The sequence below is a fragment of the Rhipicephalus sanguineus genome, chromosome 8, assembly GCF_013339695.2.
Source record: "Rhipicephalus sanguineus isolate Rsan-2018 chromosome 8, BIME_Rsan_1.4, whole genome shotgun sequence".
Lineage (NCBI taxonomy): Eukaryota > Metazoa > Arthropoda > Arachnida > Ixodida > Ixodidae > Rhipicephalus > Rhipicephalus sanguineus.
In genome coordinates this window covers 77,644,683-77,660,081 of record NC_051183.1, presented here as the reverse complement: position 1 = coordinate 77,660,081, position 15,399 = coordinate 77,644,683, and the positions used below count along the sequence as shown (strand labels likewise).

The window sequence follows — 15,399 nt, the reverse complement described above, 5'->3', positions numbered from 1 at the left end:
CAGCTTATTGCTACTGCATAGAAAGATATCCGAAATTCCAGGGGGGGGGGGGGGGGGGGGCAGCCGCCCTCCCTTGCACCCCCCTCCGGACGCCCATGAATTCCTGTCAACCGTGGCCTCAAGGTACATATATTAATGTCATCTGAGAGTGCGTGAGAGTGGAGTTGTTGCACACCGCTGAACAATCTACAAAGCGCGTTTTCGGAGCTGCAATCGTATATGAACATTTCAGAAAACATGCACATGAAGAAAAAAAAAAAAAAAAAAGTAAAAAAAAAATGGGCTCGTCCGGGATTTGAACCCGGGACCTCTCGCACCCGAAGCGAGAATCATACCCCTAGACCAACGAGCCAGCTCGGGAAGGGCGGGCTGAGAATCGTATTTTGCAGCTAGAGAGGCCGCGCGACGTGAAAAAGATTGGGGGAAATGGCGCCAAAAATCGGGACAAAAGAGGGGTGTTTTCCCCAGCAGGTACGAACCAACCGGCCCATTGGGCAGTGAGAAAAAAAAAAAAAAAAATGGTACAAGTTTGCTTTATGCAAAGAGATGTGCTTATTGCAGTTACTGCACTTTATTCAGGATGTCGAAAAAAGAGAAAAATTCAATAAAATTAGAAGTTAAAAAAAAAAAAAAAACATTGGGCTCGTCCGGGATTTGAACCCGGGACCTCTCGCACCCTAAGCGAGAATCATACCCCTAGACCAACGAGCCGACGTATGTTTGGGGCAAATATGCAAAACTTTGGCGTATTGTGCCAGTATTTTCAGTTACGAGAGTAAGTTTGCTGGTTTGCTTGTTCGTCAGCAGGCGCAGTCCTGAACCGCGGCAGCTTTTAACCGGAATTTTTTTCTTGGCGTGCAACTGTTGAAGCATTTGATGTTCACACCATCTGCGGCGACTACACCGGGGATTCGGTGTTAGGATCGAGAAGCCCTGCAGGCGCGGCCGAGTGAAGGGCGCGTTTTTAAGCGCAGTACGAGTCAAAACTTGCGTGAGTGCCGAATCCATTGTTCTTGCGCTACTTTGACGAATGGAGAGATTACATCAGTATGCTAGCATCTGCAGCTGTTCAGACTTTGAAGAGGAGTATGTCTGTCACGATATGCACCGTTCATCATTCGTTGGGCATGTAAATAGGTATTGTGGACAATATGTCAGGAAACTTCCCCGAACATCTGCCGATAATGTCAGTGGCTGTCTTTTTGTTCAACTGAAACGCTGAGATGGTCATGATTAGATATGGCATTCTTCACCTATCAGTCGATAGACGCTTTGAAAATTTCATGTCATTAGTTGCTAGTGTGGTTAGGCGAAGTGTGCCACCGCAATTGCACTTCACGCGGTCCCAATCGTATATTTTAATTAATGTATGAGAAGTCTAACGTAGGAATGTTTCATTTATATCTTTTTTGTGTGTGGCACGATGGTTGTGAAAATAGCAATATTTTTCTGTATTAACCCATTCGACTCTTAGAACTTGATTTATTTGGATCACCACTGTGAACTGATTGTGAACTTCACTCATGCTTGCTGCTCTCCAGTCATCTCGTTGATAATTAGGTATTTGGTAACACTGACATTTGCATCAGGCACTAATTAACGAGCTCTGGTATCCAATGTCTTCATTTAATAATAATAATAATTTTTATTTGCACAACAATGTGAGCCCTCCGGTGGCGTGCGAGGCTAGACAGAAAGGAAAGACCCTTACGCGCGTGCGTCTGCCAGCTTAATCATGACTTTGAGACACTCACAAAATTTGATGAGGCAGATTGGTGTGGCACGGATGAGGGTGCAATTGCTTGGTTTAAGCGAGGCCTGCATCCCTCCCCCAACACATGTGTAACACATTCAATCATAAATTTTATGTTGTCGGTACAAGTACACGTTTGCAAAAATTTTTGTTATGAGACGTATGATTGGTCCACGTATCACCTTGAAACCTTCAATGTAGATTTAGGTGCACTTGTTTAACCCCAGCTGACTGAAATTTTCGGAACCCTCGGATCCACAGTGTGCCACATAATCATGTCGTGGTTTTGGCACAGAGAACCCCAGCAATTATTATATGAAACCTCGAACATAGAGAACTCGGGGGTCAGGGAGAGTTTCAGTGCAGACTGGTGCCAATCACAAAGCACATTTCCTTCAACATTATGTCTACTATATTGTGATTCGTTGAATGTTGTGCAAATTGGTGCCAATCATGAAGGAAATTTCGTTCAAACATTAAACCTACTATTTCTTCATTTACCAAATGTTGTGCAAATTGGTGCCACCCCCTTGTGAAGAACATTTCCTTCAACATTACACCCAGCTACTATATCTTGATCTGTAATACATTGTGCAAATTGGTGCCAATCACAAAGAACATTTCTTTCAACATTACACTTACTATTTCTTGATCTGTTGATTGTTGTGTAGTCCTTGGCATTGTCTCGAGTTTCTTGGTTAACCTCCCAGCTTCATTGCCTTCCCCCAAAATATGTCTTCAAGACTTGAAAGTGCTTGCCGAGCGTGCTCCTATATACACCCTTTATATCTGTATGCAAATTTTGTTCACACATTCTTCTATGACATGGAGCTGAAGTGCAAACGGTGATCTACGTGAGCAGGCTGACGATGCGAGATGACGGGGATCATTCAAACTGCCATACCCCGGTTGAAATCCATTAGACTGTGTTAGCTTTACCCATATACAGTAAGGCACCAGACTACAGTATAATATAATCTTGATAAACAGAAATTGCTGAAACAGAACTGCCATTGATGTGGTTGTTCTTGTACTTGACTGCTGCACCACTGTACGCCTTTCTCATTAGATGAAACTGCTGTTACAGGGAGCATATTTTCCCGCCACCTCCAGGTTCCGTGTATTGGGATTCTACAGTGTACTGCACTTGACGACTACGACTCAGCACATGTGTTAGGGAATGCACAAGATTCCGCTACAGTTCAACAGCTAGCTGCACCAGGAAGTTATTAGTAAAGGTGGCAGTTTATAATTGAGGCACGTGGAAAAGCTCAAGACGGGAGGAAGCTTTATGCGCTGCCGACTTTGTTACGAACAATTACCAACCCGCCTACTCAAATGACCTTTCAGGCTCTAACTGATGTTCTTATACCTGGTGCTAACTGTACAAATTAAAAGGTGCATGAGGTCTATACCTTAATTTACAGCTGGTGCTTAGTTGTGCGTTTCAAGAAACGCACCAGGGTGTAATGACTGGTTCAGAATTATTGTATTTGGAAATGAACCAGACTCTACACTTGATGTTGGCATAATTGATAACGTCCAGTCGTTTTACGGTCTTTCTGAGGTGAAAACGCTCGCATGACAATACGTATGAAATTTTTGTAACTTGGCATTCTGCCACCAACTGTCGCAGCTGGCGTCAATACTGCCGCCCACGTCTCCGGTAAGCCGGTGGTATGTAAGCTGTAAAAATATTAATGAACAAGCATGCAACTTTCATTAACATGTTCACAACAGCCAAAGACAGAGGTGCATTCAGGCAATTTATTTTCAGCAGGACAGCAGTTTAGTAATGCAGGTGTTGCTCAGTACAGAGAGTCTACAGCTTGCATCATTTCTTGCAAACAGCATAACCGTCGAAGTTGCTAAACGCAGAGCAACTAAAGAACCTCGGATGTTGCACAACGAAACCATGACCTGCTGAGAATTCACGTAAACAGTTCAAAGCAGTGCTGGCGTAATGTGTTCATCGGGAACAATAAGCCATAATAAATGCAGTTGCGTAAAAAAAAAATCAACAGGTGAAACTGAGAACCGCCCAGGTGTCACTGTATTCTACAATACGCTTTCACAGAAAGCTCCACATCTGCGTCTTAGTCGTTCCACTAATCGGCGAGCCGGATGTAAAAGATCCGTAGCGAACAGTGAAAAGATCACATTTAAACAGGAACTCGAGAAGAAGAAAAAAGGAAACGTTGGAAAGAAAAAAAACAGATCGTCAATGTGACGATCCTATCTGTCTAGTGATGCAACTTCGTTGGGCGAAAGGTTTACGTTTACCAATGCGGCGAGCAGCTTGTCAAACACGCAAGGGAGAAAGTTTACCTACTGCGGATGTCTACTTGAGCACCCTCAGGAGACTTTCACGGAAGTGAAGCACTCCGTCAGGTCAACTGTTCTTGTCGCATAATGTTGGATCGGATTGCTGGGAGCATGTCGTCCTTTTAGCATGAAATGGCACGAAGAGCCGTCTTTCTTTGCTTTTTCTTATAGACATACAATTTGGCCATTAGTTTCTTGTCTATCTTCATGCTTCTATCTTCTATCTTCATGGCCTTACTGATATAGAATGCAGTTACCCGTCCATTCAGGAAAATACAATTACACTTACAAGTTCATTGTTAAGTATATCCAATTGTTGTGCCACGAATGTTGCAGACATTTCACGTCATTCGTGTACCAACATGTTTCCTTTGCATTGTTATTGAACTTTCTACGTCCCCTGCAGCCTTTGCGACAATTCATGCTTACAGGACTTGGTCATTCCTAAACACAAGCCTACTTGATGTCAAATAAATTCGTTAAAAACATTGGATTAGGCAAAGGACGGTGTTGTTGTGACATCTTTCGACGTTGCAGGAATGAAACATTCCTTTACGCTAGCAATGTTTTGGCCAGCGGTTAAACTATTACAACAATTTATTTAAAACAGGTGCTGCTAGAAATCGCAAAGCCCCTGTTGTTTCACCGTGAAGTTTCCATGAAGCTGTGGAAGAAATGCGGCAATCATTTCCACGCAAACCAAAACAAATAATTGACCCATTCAAATCACTTATAGACTAACGCGGGCACGGAAACCAAGACAATGTTAGCAGCCCGTGTCATCAAATGAACAGCCGCATCATTCGTGCGCAATCTTGGGCATGTCGTCGGAAACCGGTAACACTGAAAAACGTGCAGTTTCATACATTTTAAACATACCACTACGGAAAACACTGAAACAATGACAGTGACGAAAGGGTGACATATAAGAGGTAAATAAATAAGGAGCTCAGCACGCGTGATGCTGCGTGCATGTTCACATCAAAAACTGCATATCATCATTGGTCGAAGAACAAACGAGACTCCCTTTCCTTTCAATCAGCTTGTAGAGAACAGAGATGTGCTCATGAGGAGGTGCACACACCTGTCATTTGTTCATGTCGCATGAACAGCTGTACGTAGAGCGACATGTACTGTCGCAGGCATCATCCCTACTGTCTGCAACAAAACTTCCATGAGGAAGAAGATCGGCACGCTTGGAAGTCTCGTCTAATTTGCCGAATATACACTACTACCTAATCTTTCTGCCAGATCGTACACTGTGCATTGGCAGCCGCTTGGGATATGTCGAGTCACGCAGGACGATAGTGCATCCCCACATCTCACAAGAGCTGCATCAGTCCATCGTCCCACACACGTGAGGCCTCGCAGCTTCGGGCATACTCCGCAGCACTGAAGCTGCCAGCCTAGTTGGCGCCATGTTTCTTCTCGGCCACTGGCCGCAGCGACATGGGTAGCGAATCGAGCCAGAGAAGTGCACCCGAGACCCTGTAAATGGGGGCAAAAGTGCCGACACTCGCTCCAGAATAAACTAACATCCTTCGACATCGCAACCGCCAAGTGTGGGTTGCCAACCGCGAGAAGTTTTCAGCATCCGGAACCTAGCAAGTTACGATAGGAGCTACTGTTCAGCACAGACAGCTTCACCACTCCTGACAGTGGGAGCATCACTGTCCTGTATTCTACATGATAACTGCCTTGTTGCAATGGTTCCTCTGACTACCTCTTTGCCTTAAAGGGGTGGTGCCACCATGTTTGTGGCTTGCGCGTTCTTTGCTGTAAGCGTTTCCTATAGCTCCAGGAAGAACGATGCACGCACCAAGATTCATGTATTCTGCTAAATAATTTAACATCGCCTTTTGATGTAGACAACTTTCGGTTTCGGTTTCTGGGCGCCGAGGTTGGGCAGTGACGTAGAAGTGTAGGAGGCGTGGTCACGTGACCACACAAGGCTGTGACGCACTTAGCCAGAAAACGATCGAAACTCGGCGAGTGATGTAGCAACCGATGCTTTGCCGGTACTATAGTGAACTAGAATATTCTAGTTCACTACAGCCGGTACGTACGTTGCGGAGGTGGCGGAGGTCCGCAGGCCGCTCACGTCACTACAGCAGATCTGGTGTGACGTCACTACAACTTTCGTTGTCCATCCTACAGATCTACGTCAGTGTTGACGCGCTAGCGATGGGTTTTGATCGGGAGAATGGGCATTTAAGTACACTTTGGAAGTGAATTAAAATATATTCTAAACGTTTGCTGTGTCCGACCCTTCGTGTGGAGTGTCCTTGCATACAGAGGAAACCCACAACAGGCTTGTTATAGCCTCGAAATTTGATGGCACCACCCCTTTAAGGAGACCAAAGATGTGCTGTTGACCTGCAGAGGCTTTGATTACCGGATGCTTCGAGTCAATGCAGGTCTGTTTAAGCTAAAACTCGCTCTGACAACTGAATCACCATCACACCTGCATGCAAACAAGCAGTCTCGCAGCACTCTCTTGCAGGTTCTCAGGTCAACGCCAATTATTACACATCTTTCAAGAGCATTTTGATGGCAAAGCTGACGCAAATGGTCACTTGCTTCTTCGTGCTTACCATATCAGGTCAATTTCACTGGTCATTTCACCGGTTGCAGGAGTGGCACAGCGGTTGAATTATAGTACATTTTTCTTGAAAAAATAGTGCGACAAAATGTTTGGGTTGTTTGCGAGAGTCCACAGTTGGTTTACGAAACTGCATCACAGTTCACCGGAACCCTTGTGTAAGCATGGATCAGGTGCACACAACATCAGTTCGGCATGAGACGTGTCCCCACAGGCATTACAACAACCGAGACATTTCTCGGCACATTCAGTGGAAATGAAATGTGCCACTGAGGGAGAACGAAAGAAAAAGAAAAAAATTTTCACTGTTTCTGAGAACTGAGTCATGAGTGCACATCACAACACGTCCATTACAGTCGCCACGCAGTTTAAATAATCACAAACAGCTGCACACACACTTTCACATGCACAAAAATATCACTGGTGAGCATCTCGCGTCAGAGATCTGTTCCTCGAAGTCGACAAACAATTAGCACATTGTCTATATCCACTGATCAGGTTTGCCTGTGGCAACGTGCCCATGGCTGATTGCCATTTCGGTGGGATAAGTCTTTAAGTGCGGCCCTTAAATGTGACCCTTCATGAAGGAGTGGCGTAACAGTTTTCATGTAAATTGCCTCCTTTTTCCTTGCTTACTGAGAATGCTTGCGATTGAGTCGATACGCAAAAGCACTTGCAGATTACTGCTGAGGATGCCTTCAAATGAGTTGTTTCGACTTGTAACATGTTTGCTGTGCTTCATTTTCAGACTTGTAGGCGTACAATAACACCATGTCTCTCTTAATGTGCAAGCTTTTCTTCGTTGCTAGCGATTCAGTGTGCATAAGATAAGCCTTTCTGAGCAGGCTTTGCTCAACTTGCCACGCTGAAAGCCTCCACCATATGGACAGCGTGAAAGTTGCGTGCAGTATAATGTTGCTTGCCGCCCTTGCTTTGTTCCGTACCATTGCGAAGGGCTGTAGGCACGAGTGGAACAGCATTTGCCTTTATGGTTGCTCTGTTCTCGACAGTTTGTCTGCATATAACTATACATAAGATGACACATGGCTGACAGTGCTGTTCCCTTTCTGCACTCAGCCTGGACTCCTCTGAGGGTGGATGACATCGATTTTTTCACATCACAACGATTCAGTGCCTGGCTTTGAACATCGCAAATGTGACCTCTCTTGACCACAGTTGCAGCCGAAGAGTCAAGACGAAAATGCAGCTGCAGTACGTTGTGCACATTATGAGACGGTGTCTTGAAATCTTATGTCGGGTGTTTAATGTCTGGCCAGTGCAGAAATCGTTCGAATTGGCAGGCCATGTGCAGGCTTGTGTCATAATGGTTGTCAGCTTTGGAAAGCAGTGACTTGGGCCACTGTGTTGGTGAAGAACTTGCAGCACTCAATTCATTTGAGTGCTGCCCGTTTGGCACTTGCGTTGTTGTGCTTCTCTCAAAGCTGACCACCAGTCGAAAGGCCTGCCAGCCAGATAAGCTGACTAATTTCACTGCCGCTGCATTATGGTGGCAGCAACTGAGTGTAGCTGTCGGTGCTGCACTGACTGTTTTCGACTAGGCTCTCGGTTGAGCTATTTGGCTCGTACGGCGACGGCTCTGGCTGCTCTTCCATTCTCTTGTCATGTTGTGATTCGTCGGTCTGCTTAGCTTGCTCAATGGTCGTCGGAGGTGCGGCCAAGTCGACAATTACCGACGTCGGCACCGACTCCTTGATGGTCGGCCGGTCATCTCCGCGCAGCAGAGACCGGCGTTCCTCGACCGTGAATTCGTGGCTGCGATGGTCAAGGCCCTCGCAGAGAGACACGGTCCGCGCGGTGCGACGGCTTAATTGCGGCCGCGACACAAAGTGTGGCACGAGCGGGTGATCCTTGATCTTGGGTGACTGCGGCAGGTTGTCGTTGCTGCTGCCGATGATGAGGTTGAGGAGCCGACTGCCCGTACTCAAGATCCGCAGTCCCGTTTGGGTGGTGTTGTCAGAGGTGTTCCGAGTCCTGCAAGCCGCCGAAGTAGAACAGGTCAAAATTAAAATGGTGCACCACACATTAATAGAAGAAAAAGAGATATGATGTGGGCCTAGTATATATCAGCTTTCTGATGTTTGTAAAAATATATGAATCATTACAAGATGTGGACATCTCAGAGAAGCACACAAATTGCTGTTGTCATATGCTGTAATAGCTGGAACATTTTATTATGGACCACGAACCCATGTGAGTTGTAACATACGTGAGAATGAGCGTAAGCATGGAAGTGTACAGTTTAGAAGTACCTCAGAAATCTGTTCTACAGATTGACTCCTTCCCCCATTATGCGTTATGCTGTAAAGTTTGGAGTGCCACATTCGTTTAATGTGATCAAATCTAAGGAATACCTAAAAGCTTTCTTCCAACAACCAAAACTTGACACATTATTGATTGTAGCCATCTCCCACAGCTGGAAATTCCTGTGGCTTTGGTTCTCAACGGCTCTCGCTTTCTATTAGTGCACAGGGTAATAGAATAGGGAAGCATCTAGAATTTGGAAACAGTGTAGCTTCAAATGTGTCAACACCACTGGCATGTTCCGATATAATCACAGGGGCCACCACCATACTGCTTGTGCATATTGTTGGAAATAACAAGCTGCATGGCTGCCGCACAGAAACGTGTCAGCAGTCGATTAGGTAAGCAGACAATATTTAGCAGTGAACTGGGTGTTCAGAAAATGCTGATGCATTGCTGTGCATGAACCCATGTCTTCTCCATGCCATCTGCTGCACATTGCAGGTAATTGCACCTCTCCTTTTTGTCATGTACACTATGTACATTGCTAATTGTCTGCATTGGCAAGGGCAGTACGATTCTTCAAAGTGTAATGTGCCAGAGTGGACAAAGAGCGGACACTACTCACGTGATGAGTGGGCTGTCAAGGAGGTGATTTGAGATAGTGGACGGCGGTGCGCACTCTGATGGCTGAAGGTGCAGTGGCACGTGGTAGAAATGGGAGCCCAGTGGCCCGGGCACCTGCGGCACGTCTGCTGCATTGGGCGGTGACGTCGGTGGGCTCGAGTACTTGTGCTCGTCATGGTCCTCCTCCAGGATGGTCTCCATGGGAACGAACTCGGATTCCTCTGGGTCCACACTGTGACAGGAAAAAGGGAATTCCGAATGCTTCATCATGTCCTTGCTTTCTATGTATCTATGCTGTGTAGGAAGATCGACATCATCACACGAATCTAATATTTATCTAGCTTGCTCTGATGATTGCATGCTTATAGTGATTTGATACAAGTAACATATTTTCGTGTCTGACATGACTTCACCTAGCACACAAATAATACATGCATGTTGTTCAGCGCAATATATGAGACAATGGTCTTTGCAACAAGTGTGGATGACATTACAGTGAAAATGAAACGTCAGGTATCAATGCAACATTTCACTTAGTGTAAGGGAAGCCATAGAAGCACCTAGCATGAAGAGATGGGCATTAATATGGTCTTATATGAGTAGCAAAGAACACCAAATGTCACATGATGCGCCGTGAGCATGTGGTTTCTTTCTGTCTATGTTTTTATACTGGTGTATCGCTACTCAAGCAATAGCATAGTATTTACTTGATATTTCTAATACCAGTCAAGTCCTAGAAACTGTGGTGAAGTCCAATGTCCAGTGTGAAATTCAGTGTACAGACACTGGAGAAGCCCATTTCGTTCTCTGTGGCCGTGAAGTAGCCTTCATCAAAGTCGTCAATTGCACGTTTCATAAGGTAAGAGAGCAGCTAAGCTGTTCCCGGAGTCTGTTATGCTGTCCGTGGAGTCATGCAAATGTAACTTAAGAACCCACGAAAGCCAGAAAGCTTTCAATGAGGACAGTGCAAAGCTTGGCTGTGGACATAGCAACTCACTCGAGAGTCATTGCTGAACCCAGGTGTGGCTGAGTGCGGAGGTTCACCGAGGACTTGGTGTAAGGAAGCTGTGGTTCTGCCTCATCCCAGTAGATGTCGCGTACCAACCGGGGGTGTCGCTGGTGCATGTCGTCCACAATTTGGAATGATACCTGCGGGCATCCAAAGAAAACGATGCCACTTACAATTACAAGGGGAAAGCACTATTGACGTTTGTATAGCATATACAAATGGTTGTTGTATAGCAGCATACGTAATATACTGTTTTCAAGGAAGTGAACTGTATTACGTAATATGTAATACTGCTCACTTCCTTACGTGACATTATAACTGTGGCATCACCTGTCGCTGAGGTCAGTTGCTGTTCACTTTGATGAGGAATTACTCGTTAGCAATCAACCTCTTGAAGCACTTTGAAATGAAAGCCTGCAGGATAATCATTCGTTGACAGATACTAGTTCCCTCTTGGATATCTATATCGGAAATTATGTTGCACTGTCTTCCCAAAGCAGAAGGAAATTTCACTTACACCATGTGCTTCAAGTGGGAATAGGCAAAAGTTTTGTACGCAATGCTTCAGAGACGCTAACAACTGCTTTTTGGAAATGCATTACTGTCAACAATGGATGTCAGTAAACATTCGATAATCACTGATAACTAAGTCATAACTAGGAGCTGCTCATCACCTTTTAGAATAAACTACCTCTAGGACACATGTTGAAATTGAAGAGTTGGAAGCTGGTCAGCGTTAAACCATGTCCAATTAGTCGGGGTCCTGAAACTTCAGTAGTTCAGAGGTACCCTTCCCCGAAGTTCCATATGTTACATCAGGCCCGTAACTAGGGGGGGGTTGAGGGGGTTCTGACCCCCCCCGAAATTTTTTTGATGCTTTAACTTTTCGGGTGATACTAAAATATTTACACGCCTTCACAGCGACCACCAGCTGCCAAAGTTACACTGCAACTTTCCTGGCATTGCTTCCCTCTTCTTCCTTTCTTCAAACCTACCCTTTTACCAGAACACCTCAGCGCTCCCTCCCCCGCACGCGCACCTGCCCTATTTGTACAGCTTTGCACTTCGCCCTCGCGTTCCTTCGAGTCTTTTTTTTTTTTTTTCGTCTTTCACCCCGTAGCAGCTCCTTTATTGATTCCAGATGCTTTCCTTGTGCATTGCCGCTGGAGAAGTTATCCGTCTGTGTGGACCGCACGTGTCGGCTTTGGGTTCCTACGAAAAGCGCGTCTCCTTCTGTGAAGGTAAACAGTTCGACAGCAACGGCAACACCAACACGACGTGCGCAAATTTGCCAGGGAACGAAACCCCTAAGCGGAAAAACTCAGCGGCGCATTCCGAGGACGCAGGCTGCAGGGTAAACTTTTCTCAAACTGTAGTCCTCGCCACCGAACGAATCATCGAAGATGACATCTACTAAAAGACTGGCATATCCGAGCAACTTCGAACAACCTTAACCACACGCAAGGACATCTACCTCTTCTGTACACAGAAGGTATATGCGCCTCCCTACAAAGCGCACAAAGCGAGGATACAGCCGGCACACAATCCGGCACCAGCGGTCAACTTTCACAGGAGAGAAAAAACGCCGCCAAGCTGGGCTGCGCGCGGGAGTACAGAGGCTGACGTCACAGCCTACAAGGTGCATTTTTGGGGGGTCACGGCTATTTAATTAGCGCAGCCCAGAGAGAATTATGCAGGCGCCCAGGGAGCCGTCTGTGAAAAGGTGACTTTTTCACAGGAACGGAGCAACACCTCCTTTCTGGACTGTACCAGGGGAGTGCAAATGTTTCGGCAGTGCATTCTTGGGGGTTCACGTATATTAAGGGGAGTATGCAGTGCCCGTGGAGTCTTCTGTGAAAGGTCTTTAAGTAGCGTTAACCCAGCTTGCTGCAGCTGGAGTACAATAATGGGCCTGCATGCACACCAGCTGTAGCGGCGTTCAGAAAACACATGCGCCACGCGGGAGCCGGCGCGTTCATCACACTTCTACATTCTAGCCACTGTAAAGTGGATAAGAGAGGAAGAAAACATCGCCCGCCGTTCACGCCAGGCAGTCGAAGCAGTCGCAAACGTCTTTTTGGAGCCACTGGCCACTTCTGTGTGCGTGCACAGGAAAATGAAAAGACACTCTGCAACAACGAAGCAAAGGAGTCTTGCGTCTTACTTCAAGAAAGTTCGAACCGATGAAGCGGACGGAGAAGAACCGCCTCCTTCGAAGGATAAAACTTCGCCCTCCTCAGCACTGGTGGAAAGCCAAGCGCGTCCGAACTTCTGTAGCGACTCAGGAGAATGCACCGGTTTATATGAATCACCTGAGAACGAACACAAGCAGGACACCCATGCGCCGCCGGGAAATGATGGTGGCCGCAGTGCAACTCCAAGTGACCTTTGTTCTACGTTCAACGCTGGGCAAAGTGACGCCTTTACCACTGGGCAATGCCCAAGGAAGGTGAGTGGCATGGCACCTACACATTCTGGTTCGCCTCCCCTCACACGTCTCTGATCTCTTTACTGTCTCTGCTTACGTACGGAACGACCTAACCTGCTGCCATTCCCGCCGCCGACTTTGCGCTGGCGACGCTAGAGTGGCAGCTTGTAACACATACATACCGTTTTTGTACCGCGGTTACATTGTGTTACTTCATCAGGAGCCGTTGGTCGCGGTGTCCCCAGCTTTGGTGGTGCTATTGTCCAAACTTATTTCTTGCTTTAACCAGAATTTGAGGTTGACATACCAATTTCTTTATTTGGGTACAAATAATTGAAAAGTACCATCGAATTATTACAAGTAAGCGATGTACTTGTTTTATTCACGAAAATAAGCCAGTATAAATCTTAAAAAATGGCAGCCGTTCTACACGCAAACCCCCCCCGAAAAAAATTCCTGGGTACGGCCCTGTGTTACATCGATGTCGCAGTTAACATTTCCAACAAAAGCTTACCTCACACTGCACAAGACAAGCTGATGTAGAGTGCCAATATATATCGTCACAAAATGACAGAAAAGCCTCGCTAATGCCATATGCCACAAAGGAGAAGGAGCCACCACACCTGCAGGTTTCTGTCTAGGCACCAGTTCAGTTCGAAATCGTCATCGTCTTCACCAAAGGGGTTTATAAGTTGTTCAGCCACCTGCGATACATAAAGGGTTGTGCTGTTGATGTGAAATGGCATCGATAGAACAACACCCATATGAGACATAGGGCTAAAATACACGAAGGTATGGTTATGGGACTATACTGTGGCGGTGCACTGGGATGATATTGTTATACATATTTGGTACGTTTCATTCATTATGTTACTTTCTATTAAGGCCTTACATGGCCTATAAGTTATTACAGTACGCTTTTCGGTGATTCTAGAGCCAGTTGGTACAGCAATGATGCTGATACAACAAGGAACTGTTCATACAAGTCATAGGCGTACTTACAAATGAGTCCAGTGCCATTTTATACGTTTGCGTCAACAGGTATGACCACACAGTGTGCTATTTCGACCGTGACTCCTCTGTTGTAGAAAAGTCTATTAATGGTGTCATCACCTACTGGGGTTAAGTGCTCTTATCATCAACTAGTCTGATCAAACATGAAGATTCAGCATTTTAGGATAATTATACGAATGAAAGAATAATGGTACAATAAAAATGCCTTGAAGTTGTGACACCACCACATCTGACGAAACAAGCAATGATGAACATTAACACGGACAAAAACACTTTGTGCAATACGTTGTCTCAACCTTTTTTTGCACTCTACCAACACTTACTGGTCCTAGTAACAGCTATGTAAACCAGTGGAGCACGAAATAAGAGGACGATTAAAAGGCGGCTGCTAGTCAAACTTCCTTCTTAGGAATGAAGAGATAAGGTTGAGTCTTGTTAGTAATTGCTCATATATTGCTGACTGAAACACAATGCTGAGTAGCAAAAATCAGTGAAAGGACACAGACGACACGTCAAGACAAGAACAAACTGAGAAGTTTGCTTGCACTTCTTCGTTATATTTGTGTTGCCTAGTAGCACATTGTCATTGACAAATCCCAAGGTGTGACGTGCGAGCGCACTCACTTTTAACCAGCCCATGTAGAAGAAGAATTGCAGGATGGTGAAGACGGGGATGTACAGGTCAATCTCATCGCCCGAGGACGAACTGAGATACTGCCGGCCCATGACTGTGGCCAGGAAGTAGGTGTAGATGGCCAGCGTCACCACTTGCGTATAAACCAGGGGGATGCTGATCCAGTCGTAGCTGTACAGCATGCCGCAGCAGCCACGAAACTCGTGCATCTCCTATGGGGGCGGGAGAGAGAAGAGGAAAGGGGCGGTCAGCGACTGGCGCGCCACTGGGAAGGTGGACGGTCACTTCAGAGGGCAAAGAGACCGCCCGCCACCGAGAGCGGCGTGGCCGGGACAGTGCGGTCCGGGCAGCTGGAGGAAGCTCCCTGGAAAGAACACTGCTGGCTATTTTGTCTATCGATTGATGGATGCTATTCACAGCGTAATGACCCTGCGTGAGTCCCTGCCTGCATTACCCTGCCTTAGAATGCAGAAAACTCGGCCCATTCTCTATGCATAGCAAGAATTGAGATGGCGCAGAGCGGTAATGTCTGCAAATCAAATGTGCAAATTTCCAGTAAGCGTGTGCAGATCACATAATGAATGTACTTCATACCTATGAACCATTTTTTGGACAACAATGGTTTCAAGCTTGACATCAAAGTCATGCTGTATTGTTCCCCTTCATTTGAGAAAGTAACAGAACTTTGTGATAAGGCGTCTGGGTATTTCATTCCTAACTTTATAAATAAGGACTTACTATAGAG

At 45.9% G+C, this 15,399-nt stretch overlaps 1 protein-coding gene and 2 non-coding genes across 3 annotated transcripts in view; all 3 read right to left on the bottom strand.

Annotated features, from left to right (window-relative positions):
- Positions 1-280: 280 nt before the first annotated feature.
- On the bottom strand, positions 281-352 carry Trnap-cgg (transfer RNA proline (anticodon CGG)). The gene has a single exon. It is a non-coding gene; the product is annotated as a tRNA-Pro (tRNA).
- Positions 353-639: 287 nt separating this feature from the next.
- Trnap-agg (transfer RNA proline (anticodon AGG)) lies at positions 640-711 on the bottom strand. The gene has a single exon. It is a non-coding gene; the product is annotated as a tRNA-Pro (tRNA).
- A 2,795-nt stretch (positions 712-3,506) lies between these two features.
- Positions 3,507-15,399, bottom strand: part of LOC119402127 (bestrophin-4) — a 30,436-nt gene continuing 18,543 nt past the window's right edge. The window contains exons 6-11 of the mRNA XM_037669249.2: positions 14,645-14,866; positions 13,630-13,710; positions 10,567-10,718; positions 9,571-9,801; positions 6,420-8,672; positions 3,507-5,803 (exon numbers count right to left, since the gene is read on the bottom strand). Coding sequence (XP_037525177.1) covers positions 8,183-8,672; positions 9,571-9,801; positions 10,567-10,718; positions 13,630-13,710; positions 14,645-14,866 — 1,176 coding nt within the window. The 3' untranslated portion in view covers positions 3,507-5,803; positions 6,420-8,182. The remainder of the gene's footprint in view (positions 5,804-6,419; positions 8,673-9,570; positions 9,802-10,566; positions 10,719-13,629; positions 13,711-14,644; positions 14,867-15,399) is intronic.